The 12,749-nt window shown below is 59.9% G+C and overlaps 1 protein-coding gene across 3 annotated transcripts; it reads right to left on the reverse strand.

The window, feature by feature from the left end:
• Positions 1-1,022: 1,022 nt before the first annotated feature.
• LOC310632018 (inactive serine/threonine-protein kinase PLK5-like) lies at positions 1,023-12,191 on the reverse strand. Of its 3 annotated transcripts, none has more exons than XM_083348863.1 (15): positions 12,050-12,191; positions 11,276-11,383; positions 10,334-10,450; positions 7,944-8,073; positions 7,303-7,390; positions 6,766-6,861; positions 6,256-6,454; positions 5,288-5,426; positions 5,020-5,093; positions 4,482-4,581; positions 4,318-4,395; positions 3,569-3,734; positions 3,205-3,334; positions 2,986-3,096; positions 1,023-2,238 (listed from the first exon to the last, which is right to left on the reverse strand). In XM_083348863.1, exons 1-15 carry the CDS (start codon positions 12,158-12,160, stop codon positions 2,050-2,052), a joined length of 1,836 nt encoding a protein of 611 aa, XP_083204989.1. In that variant the 5' UTR covers positions 12,161-12,191; the 3' UTR covers positions 1,023-2,049. The 3 variants fall into 3 exon arrangements, with proteins under 3 accessions (XP_083204989.1, XP_083204990.1, XP_083204991.1); XM_083348864.1 differs by having other exon boundaries at positions 11,276-11,336; positions 12,050-12,190; XM_083348865.1 differs by lacking the exon at positions 3,205-3,334 and having other exon boundaries at positions 2,100-2,238.
• Between the last annotated feature and the right edge of the window lie 558 nt (positions 12,192-12,749).

A 12,749-nucleotide genomic window follows, 5' to 3' on the forward strand; every position in this document is an offset into this window, starting at 1 on the left:
CCGCGTAGAAGCCTCGCAGCCGAGGCCCCTCAAAAGCGGCGGGGAAGCCCGAGGCGGCGCTGGGAAGTTCCTGCCCGGGTTGCCCTCCCCACACCCGAAGACGAAGGCGGCGCTGGGCGTCCCTTAATGACCTCCGGAGGGCCTAGGACAGCTGGGGCTGGCGGGGGGGGCTCCGTGGAGTCCTTTGGGCCAGCGGAGGGGGGTCTCCTTCGCCATCATCCGGGGAAGCCACGCAGGAGCCAAGCAGCCAGCACGGCCTTTAGCTGCTCTGGCTGTGGACAGTTATGCTCCTCAAGGAAATGAGGCAGGGGTGGAGGGGGGGCTTGGAAAATATCTGATGGATTTTAAATAAAGCACCAGCCGTTTGTCATCTTTCCCACCAAAGTGCAAAATAGGCCAGTTACTTTATCTGGTGAAGAGAACTAAAATAGGGGTAGGGGGCTCAGAGCGTCCTGGTGGTTCTGTCTCCAGATGAGGGGCGGAAACAGAGCCTGTCCAATGGAGGGGGGGGACCTGCAGTTTGCCTTTTAAATCTTAGCGGCTGAGCTGAGTCCAGGCGAGAGGAGCTGTGCCCCCCCCCGCCTCTGCATCCCGGCTGGCCCGTCTTCCCCGCCAAGGAGGTCTCTCCAGGCATGGCCTCCTCTGCGGGGACCCTCCCAGCGCCCAGGCCGCTTTCTGAGACCCTGCTTGGCCTCTGCCAGTCCCAACCGCTGGCAGTTCGGGTCAGGGTGAGGCCGCTTGCCAGAGGGCGGTGCGGGCTTTTCCCCAGCCCCCAAAGGCTCCCCACAGGGCTCCAGGAGGAGCCACAGCTGGGACACGAGGCCGGAAGCCTGGCCTCTCTGCTGGGTCAGAGACTTGAGGGATGCAGGGAGGGATCACACCCTGCGGACGCTTTGTGTATTTGTGTATTGCTGTTGTTTGGGGTTTGTTTGTTTTGGTTGTGTCATAATGCCACTTGACTTCAGGTTGCTTCTAATCATATTGTGTTGTAAGCTGCCGTGAGACTGAAAAGATGTGGCAGACACGCATTTAATAGATAACAATCATGTTGGCACTGTGGAGAAAAGGGGGGGCCCTGTCCTGGGCCCCCTGGGGTGACAACTTCCAGGGAGGCTTCAAAAGAGGTGCTGCCCAGCTGGTTTTGCTCTGCCCAGCTGCCTCTCTCGCCCCACTAGTGCCAGGTCGGCCGGGGGGGGGAGGGCTTCCATACCTCACGGGACCCCTTAATGGCTGCTCCAAGCCAACCCTGAGAACATAACCCCCGCTTGGCTTGGCCGAGGGGAGCCACCTCGCCTGAAGTATCCCCACCGTGGGGCAAGCAGCAGAGACTGTCTGCACGCAGCCTCACAGCCAGACGGTCCCTGCCACCCCGCCCTGCCCACAAAACCCTCCCTCCCTCCCTCCCTGCGCCTGCCCTGCCCTGCCCTCTCTGCAGGGCTCCCAGGCTCCCCCCACTTGCCTGCAACGCCCCCACTCCTCCTCTCTCCAACACATCCCCCTGCTTTCCTGCCCTTCTGTAGCCCCCCCGTCCTGTAAACCTGCAACTATATAAACCCTCCCCCTTCTGCCGCCCTCTGTGCACCTCAGCCAAGCGCCCACCTCTGACACCCACCCACCCCCCGCTGGGACTCTGCCCTGCAACAGCCACAGAGTCTGACCCGGATGGCCAAGGGCTTCCCCACCCCACTGTGCTTGCAAAGCCTCCCCACAACACCCAAAGAGACCACCGGGTTGCACCTCCCCACACCAGCCTGACCCGGGGTCAAGGCACCGACCCCACCCGGAGAGCCTTGCGGTGAAGATGCTGAGCTAGGAGAGGGAGACCCAGTCTCTGCCCCCCTTTTGCCCACAGACCTTGCCGGGGAATGGGGGGGCTCCTCTGGCTGGCTGCCCCCCAGCAGGGTGGTGGTGGGAGGCCTGCGTGTGCCCTTTGGGTCCCTGGAAGGAAGACGAGCCATGGAGGCCCGGACACCCAGGCCTTCCAGCGGAGGCCGTGGCCAGAAGGGATGGGATCTAGCTGGCACACTGGGCCGAGGGAGGAGGTGGGTGCTAGAGGCAGTGCAGCAACCGCAGGGCATAGTGCACCCGCTCGTGCAGGGGCAGCGTCCAGCCCCGCCGTGCCAGGGTGGCCAGAGGGAAGGTGGTGCTGCCACGCTGGCGGTCCACGAAGGTCAAAAGCTCCTCCCCCTTGTCCGAGCAGCTGAGCACAATCTTGGTGTGGTCATGGTAGAAATTCACCTGGGAGAGACAAGGGGAGGAGGTCTGTCAGCAGAATTGGGCAAGGGGAAGCCGGCACCACCCTTATTAAGGGGGAGACCCCGACTCCGTACGGAGGCTGAAGTTTATCCAGCTTTTGAAGGGGGGGGGGAAGGCTGCCTCCTTTGGCTCTGTTCTGCTGCCATCCCGGCTTCTCACGAAGACTGAATCCCGGGAATTGTGAGCAGGTTGGGATTGACACAAAGCGGCCTCAAGAAGCCGAAACCAACACTGTCCCCCCTCCCACATAACCCAGCAGCCCTTTCCCCTTCTGGGAATCCAGCAGAGCCTCCGAGGAAGAAAGCCGGAGGGGGGGGGCTGGAGACGGTGCAGGCGCCAAGAGGCTGCAAAGATGCAGAGAAGCCAGCTCCCCTCGGCCCTCCATCGCTTCTGCCTTCAGCCGCAGCTGCAAACCCTCCCATGCTCTGATTCTCCTTTGAACAATTGCCGCATTTCTGTTTTTAACCTGTTTTGTGGCTGCTGGCTGTGTCCAGCCACTAGAGTGGCGCCGGCCGCTGCCTGAGGCCCTTCACTCGTTCCAATGTTTGTGCCCGCCTTGTATTGTTCCAGCCAGCTGACCCTCTGGAGGGGCCAGGATGGGCCTCCGGCGTACTTTGCTCGGTCTTTGCAGAGCCCAACCTACCTCTCTTCGGGTGGTTTGACCTCAGGGTTGACCCACGGCCTCCTCCACCCACAGGCGGCCCACTCCGGCTGGGGCCAGGCTCCTACCTGCAGGGTGCCGTCACTGAAGAGCATCAGGAGCGCTTCGTTGGATTTTGCAAAATGCAGGAGGGAGAGGTCCCACGCTGGTCTGCAGGGGTGGGTCTGCCGTGGGGCCCCCTGGCAAAAGAGGCAGGGTCGGCAGGGGCCCAGCCTACAGTGGGGGTGTCCCACAGCCCCCCTCTCTCTGCTGCCCCATACTCTGCCCCTTCCCTCCCGGCTTCTCACCTCCTGCAGCCACCGCTGCATGTACTGGGAAAAGAAGCGAAGGACGCTCCTCTTAGTGGCCAGCCAGGGGGGCACCTCTCGCCACCCAAAGGACACGGCCTTCTCCGCCTCGCTGCGGTAGCAGATGCGCCTGAGGGGGAAGCCAGAGGGGGCGCTGCCGCAATGCAGGCCCTCGCTGGAGCAGCTGCAGTCCCAGGCAGGAGAGGCCAGGCCAGCTGCCTTGAGCACCTGGGGGGTACCCCTCTCTCCAGGACCCCGACCTGGTCCACCCTGCCCCCCCTCACCCAGGGGGCTTGGGCCTCCGTTGCCCTCACCCAAAGCAGGGACCGTGCGATGGTGCCTGACTCACAAGGGGGAAACTCACTGGCGCTGAGGGCAAAAGGCCATGTGGGTCCCATCGGGCAGCAGCACCGCGGTCGACCCGTTGGACAGGAGGTAGCCGAACCCGAACTTATTGGAGTAGTCCACCCACTTGGTGGCCATGTGGGCAGGACTGGCACCGGGTGGCAGGCCTTCGGGCAGCTCTTCCACTGCAGAGGGAGGGAGGGAGGGAGAGAGAGACGCCCTGCTCAGCTTAAACTGGAGGGAGGCCCAGCACCACCTGCTCCCCACCCCCCGGCCCTGTCAAGTTTCCAGTCCTCCAAGATTTGGTGCGGGTCTTTTCTAGAAAATTCCCATGGAGGTTCTGTGCCAAGGAGAGCACCGGAGCTCCTCACCTGGCACGCTGCCCAGTCGCCCCTTCCCAGATGCGCAGGATTTACTTCTTTATCTATGCAATATAAAATGGCTATCGAAAAATAACAGGACAAAAACCGTACAGCCTCCCATGCCACTCAGGTCTTCGGGTCCTGGAAAGGGAGGGGGCTGGGGGCAGCTCCAGAGAGGTCTCTCCCCCCCCCCTTCAGGGCTGCCAGGTGACAACACGGAAGGGAGGGGAGCTGGCACAATACGGCCAGAGGGGTCGAAACCCCCAGGCGGGAGGCTCCCAGCCTTTGGCCGGTCCCTTCGAGTCAGAAGGAGCAGCAGCCGAGGGTCCGGCCGGCCGAAGAGGGGACAAAGCCCCCAGGAGAAGGCAAGACAGACCCCAGGGAGACTGGGGGGCAGCAGCCTCACCGAGTGGGATGGTCTGCAAGCAGCGACACAGCCGTCGGTCTACTCTCTCCAGCACTCCGCCGGGGCCCCAGCTGGCATCTGTCAGGGGGGAAGTAGACGGACGGAGGGAGGGAGGGAGGGAACAGGGGCGGCATGCCCACCGCCCTCCCTGCGCCTCCACTCACCTTCGGGCAGATGGCTGCGCAGGGAGCCTCTTTGCAGCAAGAGGGGTGGCGGAAGGCAGCTGGGCTCCTGCACAGGCTCCGGGCTCCCCCCTGCGGCTTCCTTCAGGACCGGGGCGGGGGGGGCAATGCAAAAGCAACCCATGAATCCCACAAAGCAGCGATGCCAAAGCTAGAAGCCCCCCCACAACTGCCCTGCAGCTGTGACCTTTGGGAGCAGCCTGTCCCCCTCCACCGTGGCCAGGCCAGTGGGGGACCCAGAGAAGACGCTCTCGAGAGACCGCCCGGCAAAGGCAGTTCGGTGGGGCCCCAATTTAAACAGAGGTGGTGGGAGCGAACCACGATCCCAGCAAAGTGGGAAGGACTGGTTTTCACTGGGAAAGGGACTCAGCCACCAGCACCCACCTGCATGGCTCCCGGGCTCTCAGTTAGTCCCCAATCAGAGGGTCGTCTAAATAATCACGGCGATAACGTGATCATGAGCTCCAGAAAGCTGCTGAAGTTTGGCGGGACCCCTAACGCAGCCGGGGGGCTTTCTTACCCACTGGGGAGGGGCAGCAGGTCCCAATCCTTGTAGCCGTGGGGCTTCCTCCTGTTCTTGGGGCGCAGGGCTCACTGGGGGGAGGGCAGCAGTAGAGGGACACAATTAGATAATAAGCCTGCTTTCTGTAGTACACTGAGGACTAGAAACCTAGTTTGTTAGCTGCAAAGGGACTGAGAGGAGAGCAGGAGACTGGTCTCCCCTCTCCACTTCCCTCCCCTCCTTCTGCCAAATTCCCCCCTCCCCCCTTCCTCCCAAGAGCACTCACCCGCCTGGGGGTCCTGGCAAGGGGAGCCCCGGAAAAGGAACATGGCTGCTTTCTGGAAGAATTTTCCAAGCGGGTTTGCGAAAGGGAAAATGGGGGCAGAGTGACAAGCGCGGGAGGAGAGCCTGGCGGGGGTGAAGTGCTGGGGAGAGAGAGAGGCAGAACGGAAGCCGAATTACTACGCTCCTGCCCAGGACCCTCCAGAGGGAGGCTGGGCTCTGCCCCAGTGACAGCTGGGGAGGGGCGGCTCTCCAGACCCCTTTTCAGGGAGGGGGGGCAGACTCCGAGGGGGAGGCTGGGAGGGGATGGCCATGCCCGTCAGGACGGATCCCTGCCACGACCGCAGCAGCAGCTCACCCGCGGGAGGCCCTTGGGGGCTCTGACCCACCCGGCGCCTCCGAGGCCAGCCCCAGAATCCGCTGGCCAGAAAGACACCCCCCCTCCGCTCTGGAAGGGACCCAACGCAGCGCTCCGGCCCGGGACGGCTGCCTTGCGAGGGGAGGGGGCAGCAGACCAGAGGGAGCCCCTCCCTGGCTCAAGCTTCCTCCGGGCTCTAAATTTTAGGAGAGCCGTTTAGGCGCTTCTGTTGCGCATTTGGGCTTTGAATTCTGTGCGGACTTTCGTGTTCGCCCTGCTTTAATCCTGCTGGTTTTGACCGATTGAAAGTTGCTTAATAGGGGTCCAGAGACGGTTTTGTTAAGATGTAGTATTATTGTTGCATATTCCCCTCTCCGGAGTTCCTTGGTTTCCCCTTGAGGGCTCACAGCTTTGCCAACTCAGGGGTGCTTCTAGAGAAGGAGCAAAGGGGTCTCTGTGAAGGAGGAGCCCCCCGTCCCCTGAGGAGAAGCCGGTCTTCAGAGCAGCCCCACATCCTCCCTGGGGGAGCTGGCTGCATTCGGGGGACACACACACACACTGGCCTCCCCCTCCCCCCCGCTTTGGCCTTTAATCCCAAGGACAGCTGCACACACCTGGGTGAAGAAGGGGTGGCGGATCACTTCTTCCGGGCTGGGGCGGGCGGCTGGGGTGGGGGCCAGCAGCCTCCCAATCAGGCTGCGGGCGGCTGGGGAGAGGCGGTCAGGAAGGGTGTAGCGGCCCTCTCGGATCCTCTGGAACAGCTCCTGCTTGTGCGTGATCTCGAAGGGGGGGAAGCCGGCAAGGGTGGTGTACCTGGGGAGAAAAGGGACAGGCAGACCTGCCCTGAGTGCCCCCCCCATGAGCATTGCCCAGTCTTCCCCCAGAGGAGCGAAAGGAACGCGCTTCCTTTACCGTGGGGATCACTTACATCAGGGATCCCCAACCCCCGGTCCGTGGACCAGTAACAGGCCGTGGCATGCCAGCAACAGGGCCGCACAAACAAGCAAAGCCCCATCCGTAGGATGCAGGCAGCACACAAAACCACGCACTCTCCCGTCCACGGGAAAACCTCTCTCCAAGGAACCGGTCCCTGGTGCCCAAAAGGTGGGGGACCTCTGACTTACATGATGCAGCCCAGGGCCCAAATGTCTGACTTGCAGGAGTGCCCCTTCTTAGCGATGACTTCGGGGGCCAGGTAATTGGGGGTCCCACAGACCACTCTGTGGAGAAGAAAGGTGAACTCAGAAACATGCATGTAGCTGCTGGTGGAGGGGGGGTCAGGTTCTCTATGACAGCATCCCTTGCATCGAGCATGTGCGGGTTTTGCAGGAGGAGGAGGAGGAGGAGGGGAGGAAGTTTCAATCTGGGGGGGCAAAATGCAGGTCTGCAGGGCAGGTGGGGCTTGTCTATTCTGGCACGTGGGAACCGCCCTCCCTCTCCTCTCGGGCTCCCAACCGGCACGGCTGTGCAGTGGCTTCCCAGGCAGCTCCTTCATTGGCCAGGGATGAATCCGGGCAGGGACGCCAGGCGGGAGAGGCTGCCCTGCCCACTGAGGCCGGCCTAAGGCTGCCATCCTGCCAGGCCTGATCTGCTTCAGCCAACCACCCCTCCCCCTTCCCCCAGGGGTCCTGGCCTGCCCTCCCCCCCAATCTAGCACTCACCCTCTCCTCCAGCACGGCTGCTCCTCCCGCCTGGCCAGGCCCAGGTCGCCAATCTTCACCTGCATGCGCTTGGTGATGAACACGTTGCCTGGAAAGGGAGGGTGCGGGGCACGCGGCGGTCTGAGGGCGGGTCCCGACTGTGCCTGCACTGACCCTCCTGCCTGCCCTAGGGCTTCCCTGGCCCCCAGCAGCCCCGGGGGCTCCCAGCACCCTCATCCGCCAAGCGGGGTGGGGTCACCCTGGAAGGCACCCGCCCCCTTGCGTCCTGATCTCCTCCTGCCAGCCCAGAGGGAGGGCCCCGGGGAGCGAGCAGAGTGGCCCCACCCTGGGTGACGGGTGGACGAGGCTCTTGGGCCGGTAGCCAGGCTCTTGGGCAGGGCTGGAGGTTCTTGGCCGGATTCCTTTTTATTCTGTCGTGTCCTTCCTTGCCTGTCTTTTCCCCCCATCTTTTTTATGTTTTTGGTTGTTGTCTCTGTGCTGGGCATACAAACGCGACTGATAAATAAAGGAACATTGGCTTCAAGCCACACCAGGAATTTCCCAGGAAGAAGCCCCTTGGTGCCTGGGGCAGACTGTGGGTCACTGCCTAGCACTTGACACACACCCCTCTGCCCCACCGCACCCCGGTCTTTGCCACCTACTCAGTTTGAGGTCACGGTGGATGATCCCTTGCTGATGGAGGTACTGCAGGCCACTCGTAATTTGCTTCAGATAGAATCTCACTTCTGGCTCCGTCAGGGTTCTCCGGACCTTCAGAATGTGGGCCAGGGACTAGGAGGAAGAGACAGGCTGAGGAGGAGGAGATGACGAGGGGGAGGGGGAGGAGGAGGGAGAGGAAGAGGAGGCTCACGCAACAGAAAGAACAGCATGCCTGTGCCTGGAGCTGCCTTTCACAGGCCCGTGCCTTTGGCCCACCCTGTTCTATTAAGCTTCTGACTACATCAAGCTTAACTCATATTTTGCGTCAGAAACTATAGCTAAACATACCAAAAAAACCACTGCAAAAGACAAACTTGAAACAAAAATTAAAATAAGCAAGAAAATGGTAAGAGGACACCTATCTGATCCTGACGAATACAAATCACCGGTACCCGACAGATTACATCCCAGACTTCTGAAGGACCTGGCAGATGTTATCTCAGAACTGTTGCACCACATCTTTCACAAATCCTGGAGCACTGGGGAAGTACCTGAGGACTGGAAAAGGGCTGATGTGGTTCCCATCTTCAAAAAAGGGGAAAAAACGAATCCAGAAAACTACAGACCAATCAGCCTAACATCAATACCTGGCAAAATCCTAGGAGAGATAATCAAAACACAGATCTGCGAACAACTAGAAGTAAACAAAGTTATAACTAGTAGCCAGCACTGGTTTGTCAAAAACAGATCATGCCAAACCAATCTTATTTCATTCTTTGATAAAGTCACTAAAATAGTAGACCAGCGTAATGCTGTGGACACAGTATACTTAAGATTTCAGTAAGCATTTGATAAAGTAGACCACACCTACTCCTTGGTAAGCTAAAAAAAAAGGTGGAATAGACAACATCACCACCAGATGGATCTGTTGGTGGCTGACAAACCATACTAAACGAGTAGTCCTCAACGGCACCACATCCACATGGAGAGAAGTAAGCAGTGGGGTACCACAAGGCTCCGTCTTTGGCCCAGGACTCTTCAATATCTTCATCAATGACTTAGACGAGAGAATTGGAGGGGAACTCATCAAATTTGCAGATGACACCAAACTGTCAGGAATAGCCAACACCCCGGAAGGCAAACTCAGGATCCAAAACGATCTTGACAAACCTGAACAATGGGCCCTTTCCAACAAAATCAGTTTCAGTGTGGAGAAAAGCAAAGTTTTACATTTAGGCAGGAAAAATCAGGTGCAAGTACAGATTGGCCAAGACATGACTTTAAAACAGCCCCTGTGAGAGGGACCTCGGAGTCCTAGTGGACGGTCACTTAACCATGAGCCGGCAATGTGCAGCAGCAGCCAAAAAAGCTAATACAATCCTGGGTTGTATAAACAGAGGCATAGAATCAAGATCATGCGAGGTATTAGTACTGCTTTATAAAACCCTAGTGAGGCCACACCTGGAATAATGAAGCCAATTTTGGTCACTATACCACAAAAAAGATGTTGAGAGTTTGGAAAAAATTTAGAGATGAGCAACTAAGATGATGCTAGGCCTGGAGACCAAAACATACGAAGAATGCCTGCGGGACTTGGGTCTGGCTAGTCTAAAGAAAAGAAGAAATACGGGAGACATGATAGAAGTATTCCAGTCTCTGAGGGGCTGCCAGAAAGATGAGGGGGTCACATTATTCTCCAAAGCAGCAGAGGGCAGGACAAGAAACAACGGTTGGAAACTGATCGAAGAGAGAAGCAACCTGGAATTAAGGAGAAACTTCCTGATAGTAAGGACAATTAACCAGTGGAAAAGCTTGCCACCAGAAATCGTGGGTGCTCTATCACTGGAGGTTTTTCAAAAGAGGCTAGACAGTCACTTGTCTAAGGCGGTATAGGTTCACCTGCTTGATGAGGGGGCTGGACTAGAAGACCTCCAAGGTCCCTTCCGGCTCCATTCCCACTTTTGAACGGGATATAATTTTATAAACTTTATGCATGATTGACTTGCGAGGCCGGTGTGTTGTGCAATTAGCTCACACGGTGTAATAAGATGGAGGGTTTGTGTCACTGTAAGTTGGGGGTGGGGGCACGGAGGGAGGCTCAGCCTATCTCAGTGTACACATGGTTGTACTTTGACAATGAAGGTTCATTCATTCATTCATTCTGCTCTGCTCTGTTCTAAGCTCCCCTGACCCCAGGCCCTGCTCTGCTTCCAAGCTGCCCGAGTGCTTCCTTATGCTGACCTCTCTGCGGGCTTCTTGCAAGGACATAAAACAGAGCGGGCAAACCCTCTAGAAACTGCCCAGGTTGTCAGTCTGCTCCTGACTTCTGATTAGCTTCCCCATTAAATATTCCTCAGAGAGAGAGAGAGAGAGAGAATGGCTCCCCCCCAACCTTCCTACTGCAGTATTCCAGCACCATGTAGATGTTCTCCTGGTCAACGAAATGTCGGTGGAAGCCCACCACGTTCCTGTGCTGAAGCTGGCTGTGCAGCTCGATCTCGCGTTGAACCTGCAAAGAGTTAAGCCGAGTCACAAGGATAAGACGCTTCAGGCACAGGTGCGCATGCAAGAGAGAGCAGAAGTGCTAGAATCAGCTGAAACCCCCGCACACCTGGGGAGGAGACCCAAAGAAGACGTCCAAAGCCGATACTTGGAGGAAGGAAGGAAGGAAGCTGCGGGACGAGGGAGGGGAAGCAGAGACCCACTGAACCGAGATGCTCCCTCTCAACTCAGCAGACATCTTCATCTCCCTCCCACCCCACCCCCTTCCTAAAAGGAAGCTGGCTCTATGGGAGCCCTTCTCTGCATCTTCAGACTCGGCTGTCTGCGGGACCCTGTCCCGTCCCCATCCCTTCGTCCCAGAGGCTTGTCCATCCGGGAAGGCTTGTGGGGCTGCCTCCCACTTCTGATCTGCAACCCCTCCAGAACTTTTACTGCCCTGATCTTCAAGAAAATGGTCAGCCAACAGAAGGCCGCATCATCCCTGGAGTGCAAATGAATTGGCTGGAAAAGGGGGAAGGAGTTGTGTGGACAGGCCTGGCCTGCAGGAGACAGTCCAGGTGGGCAGCTGGCGCCTGACCTCTTGGTCAGTAGGCTTCAGCTCCTGCCTGGGCACCCTAATTCTGCTGGCCCCCAGTCCAGAGACAGGACAGCCCAGGGAGCTTGCAGCCATTCGTTCATCTATTTATTCCATTAAATGTTCATGCCGCCCCTCTCCCCTGTCAGTTGACTCCAATAAGGCAGGCCTGGCGCTCCCTTTGTGGGAGCTGATCTCCCAGGAGAGCAATCTGGCAGAAGAACACAAATCCCCCCCCCCCCCCGCAATCCCACTTACCTTTCCTTGGTTGCCCAGCCTTGCCACTCGCTGTTGAGAGAGCACCTTCACAGCGTAGACTCTGTTGGTGGACGTGTTGGTAAATTTGTAGCATTGTCCGAATGCTCCCTGGTGGTGGGGGGGGAAGGTGTGTGTGGGGGTGTCACTCAGACGCAACCTCCTTCCCAGAACACTTGGCTTGTTCTGGGTCTGAAAAGAAGACCTTTGCTCCGAGGAAGGAAGGGACGGCCAGTCTGTGCCGGCCCCTGCCCGAAGGACGGCGGCCCTTCTGCCACCAGGGCCCCCTCTGAAGGCGGGACTCGCCCTGACATCCCGCCCAGGGTTTCAGTCTTCGCGCTCTGCAGAAGAGCAGCCGATATTTGGGCAGCTTTTCGGGAGGGGGAAAGACGCTCTTTCAAAGCGGGCTGCGAGAGGCGACCCCCCCCCACCGGACCTGCGGCTGCGATAGCAAGCAGGACTTGGCGCTCCGGACTCCCGGGGCGCGCAGGAAAGGCGGGCCGAGCGGAGGAGCCGAGCGGCTCCAGTCTGTCTCCAGGCTGCCGCCCGTGACCTTGGCTCGCTCGGCGCCTCGGGACTTGGAAGAGGAGACCGGCGGCTGCCCCGCCCGCCCCGCCGCCCCTTCCCCGCCGCCGCCGTCGCGGGGCAAAACGTTGAAAACACGCGGTGCGCTTCGCGGCGGCCGCTCCGGTCACCTTGCCGGGAATCCGGCGCAACCCTCGGAAGAGCCGCGACCGCCCTGCGCCCCGCGCAGCCTTCAGGGCGAAGGCGGGTTACCTGTCCCAAAAGCTGCCCCCGCTTGTACAGCGTCCCGGTGCCCGGATCCTCCACGAAGTATTTCAAGGCGTCCCCCTCGGCTCTCCTCCGGGAGGCGGCAGTCAGACCCATTCCGGCCTCGGCCCCGCAGCCTACGGCCAGCTGCCCCGACCCACCCTCCCCCCAGCTGCTCCCCGAGCGTCTGGCCAGCCAGGCGCCCCGGCTGGAGCTCTTATACGGGGCTGGGGGGGCAGAAGGGAGGTGCCGCCGCCGCCCGGGCCTCTGGCCAGTTGGAAAGACCTGCCCGAAGCGCCTGGGGGTCCCCGGGGGGAGGGAGGGGCCCTCGGTCTCCCGCTCCCTTTGTGTCGGGCGGGGTGGCGGAGGCGGCTAGATTTGGAAGAGGACTTTTGCTCCGACGTCCGTCCCGCCGTCCCAAGAATCCCCCTCTCGCTCAGCCCAGGCTTGCAAGGGGGCGCCCCGGGTCCCAGTCCAAAGCTACTTTCGGCTCGGGGGGTGGGGGGGGCTCCTGCTCGATCTCCGCCGGCGCGCGCTGGCCTCTTCCTAAGGCAGACCGTGGCTCTCTGGGAAGGGGGGGAGCGGCAGGGGCAGAGGCCCATCACCCCCCCCCCCCGCCCCGTCCCAGGGGAAAGAGAGCTGCCTTGGCGTCCGGTTTCGGTCCAAGCAGGGCTTAGGCGGGCCAGTTGGATAACGGAGCGCCGCC

The sequence above is a fragment of the Vipera ursinii genome (genome assembly GCF_947247035.1).
Source record: "Vipera ursinii genome assembly, chromosome: 1".
Classification (NCBI taxonomy): Eukaryota; Metazoa; Chordata; class Lepidosauria; order Squamata; family Viperidae; genus Vipera; species Vipera ursinii.

What these genes read in the sequence shown, in the direction of transcription:
- LOC310632018 (XM_083348863.1), bottom strand. Translation starts at nt 12,160, where the DNA reads ATGGGTCTGACTGCCGCCTCCCGGAGGAGAGCCGAGGGGGACGCCTTG. An exon ending in CTTGCAGACCATCCCACTCG is followed by an intron (nt 3,735 to 4,317) that starts GTGAGGCTGCTG and finishes CTCCCTCTGCAG; the next exon opens with TGGAAGAGCTGCCCGAAGGC. An exon ending in GCCTTTTGCCCTCAGCGCCA is followed by an intron (nt 3,335 to 3,568) that starts GTGAGTTTCCCC and finishes CTTCCCCCTCAG; the next exon opens with GCGCATCTGCTACCGCAGCG.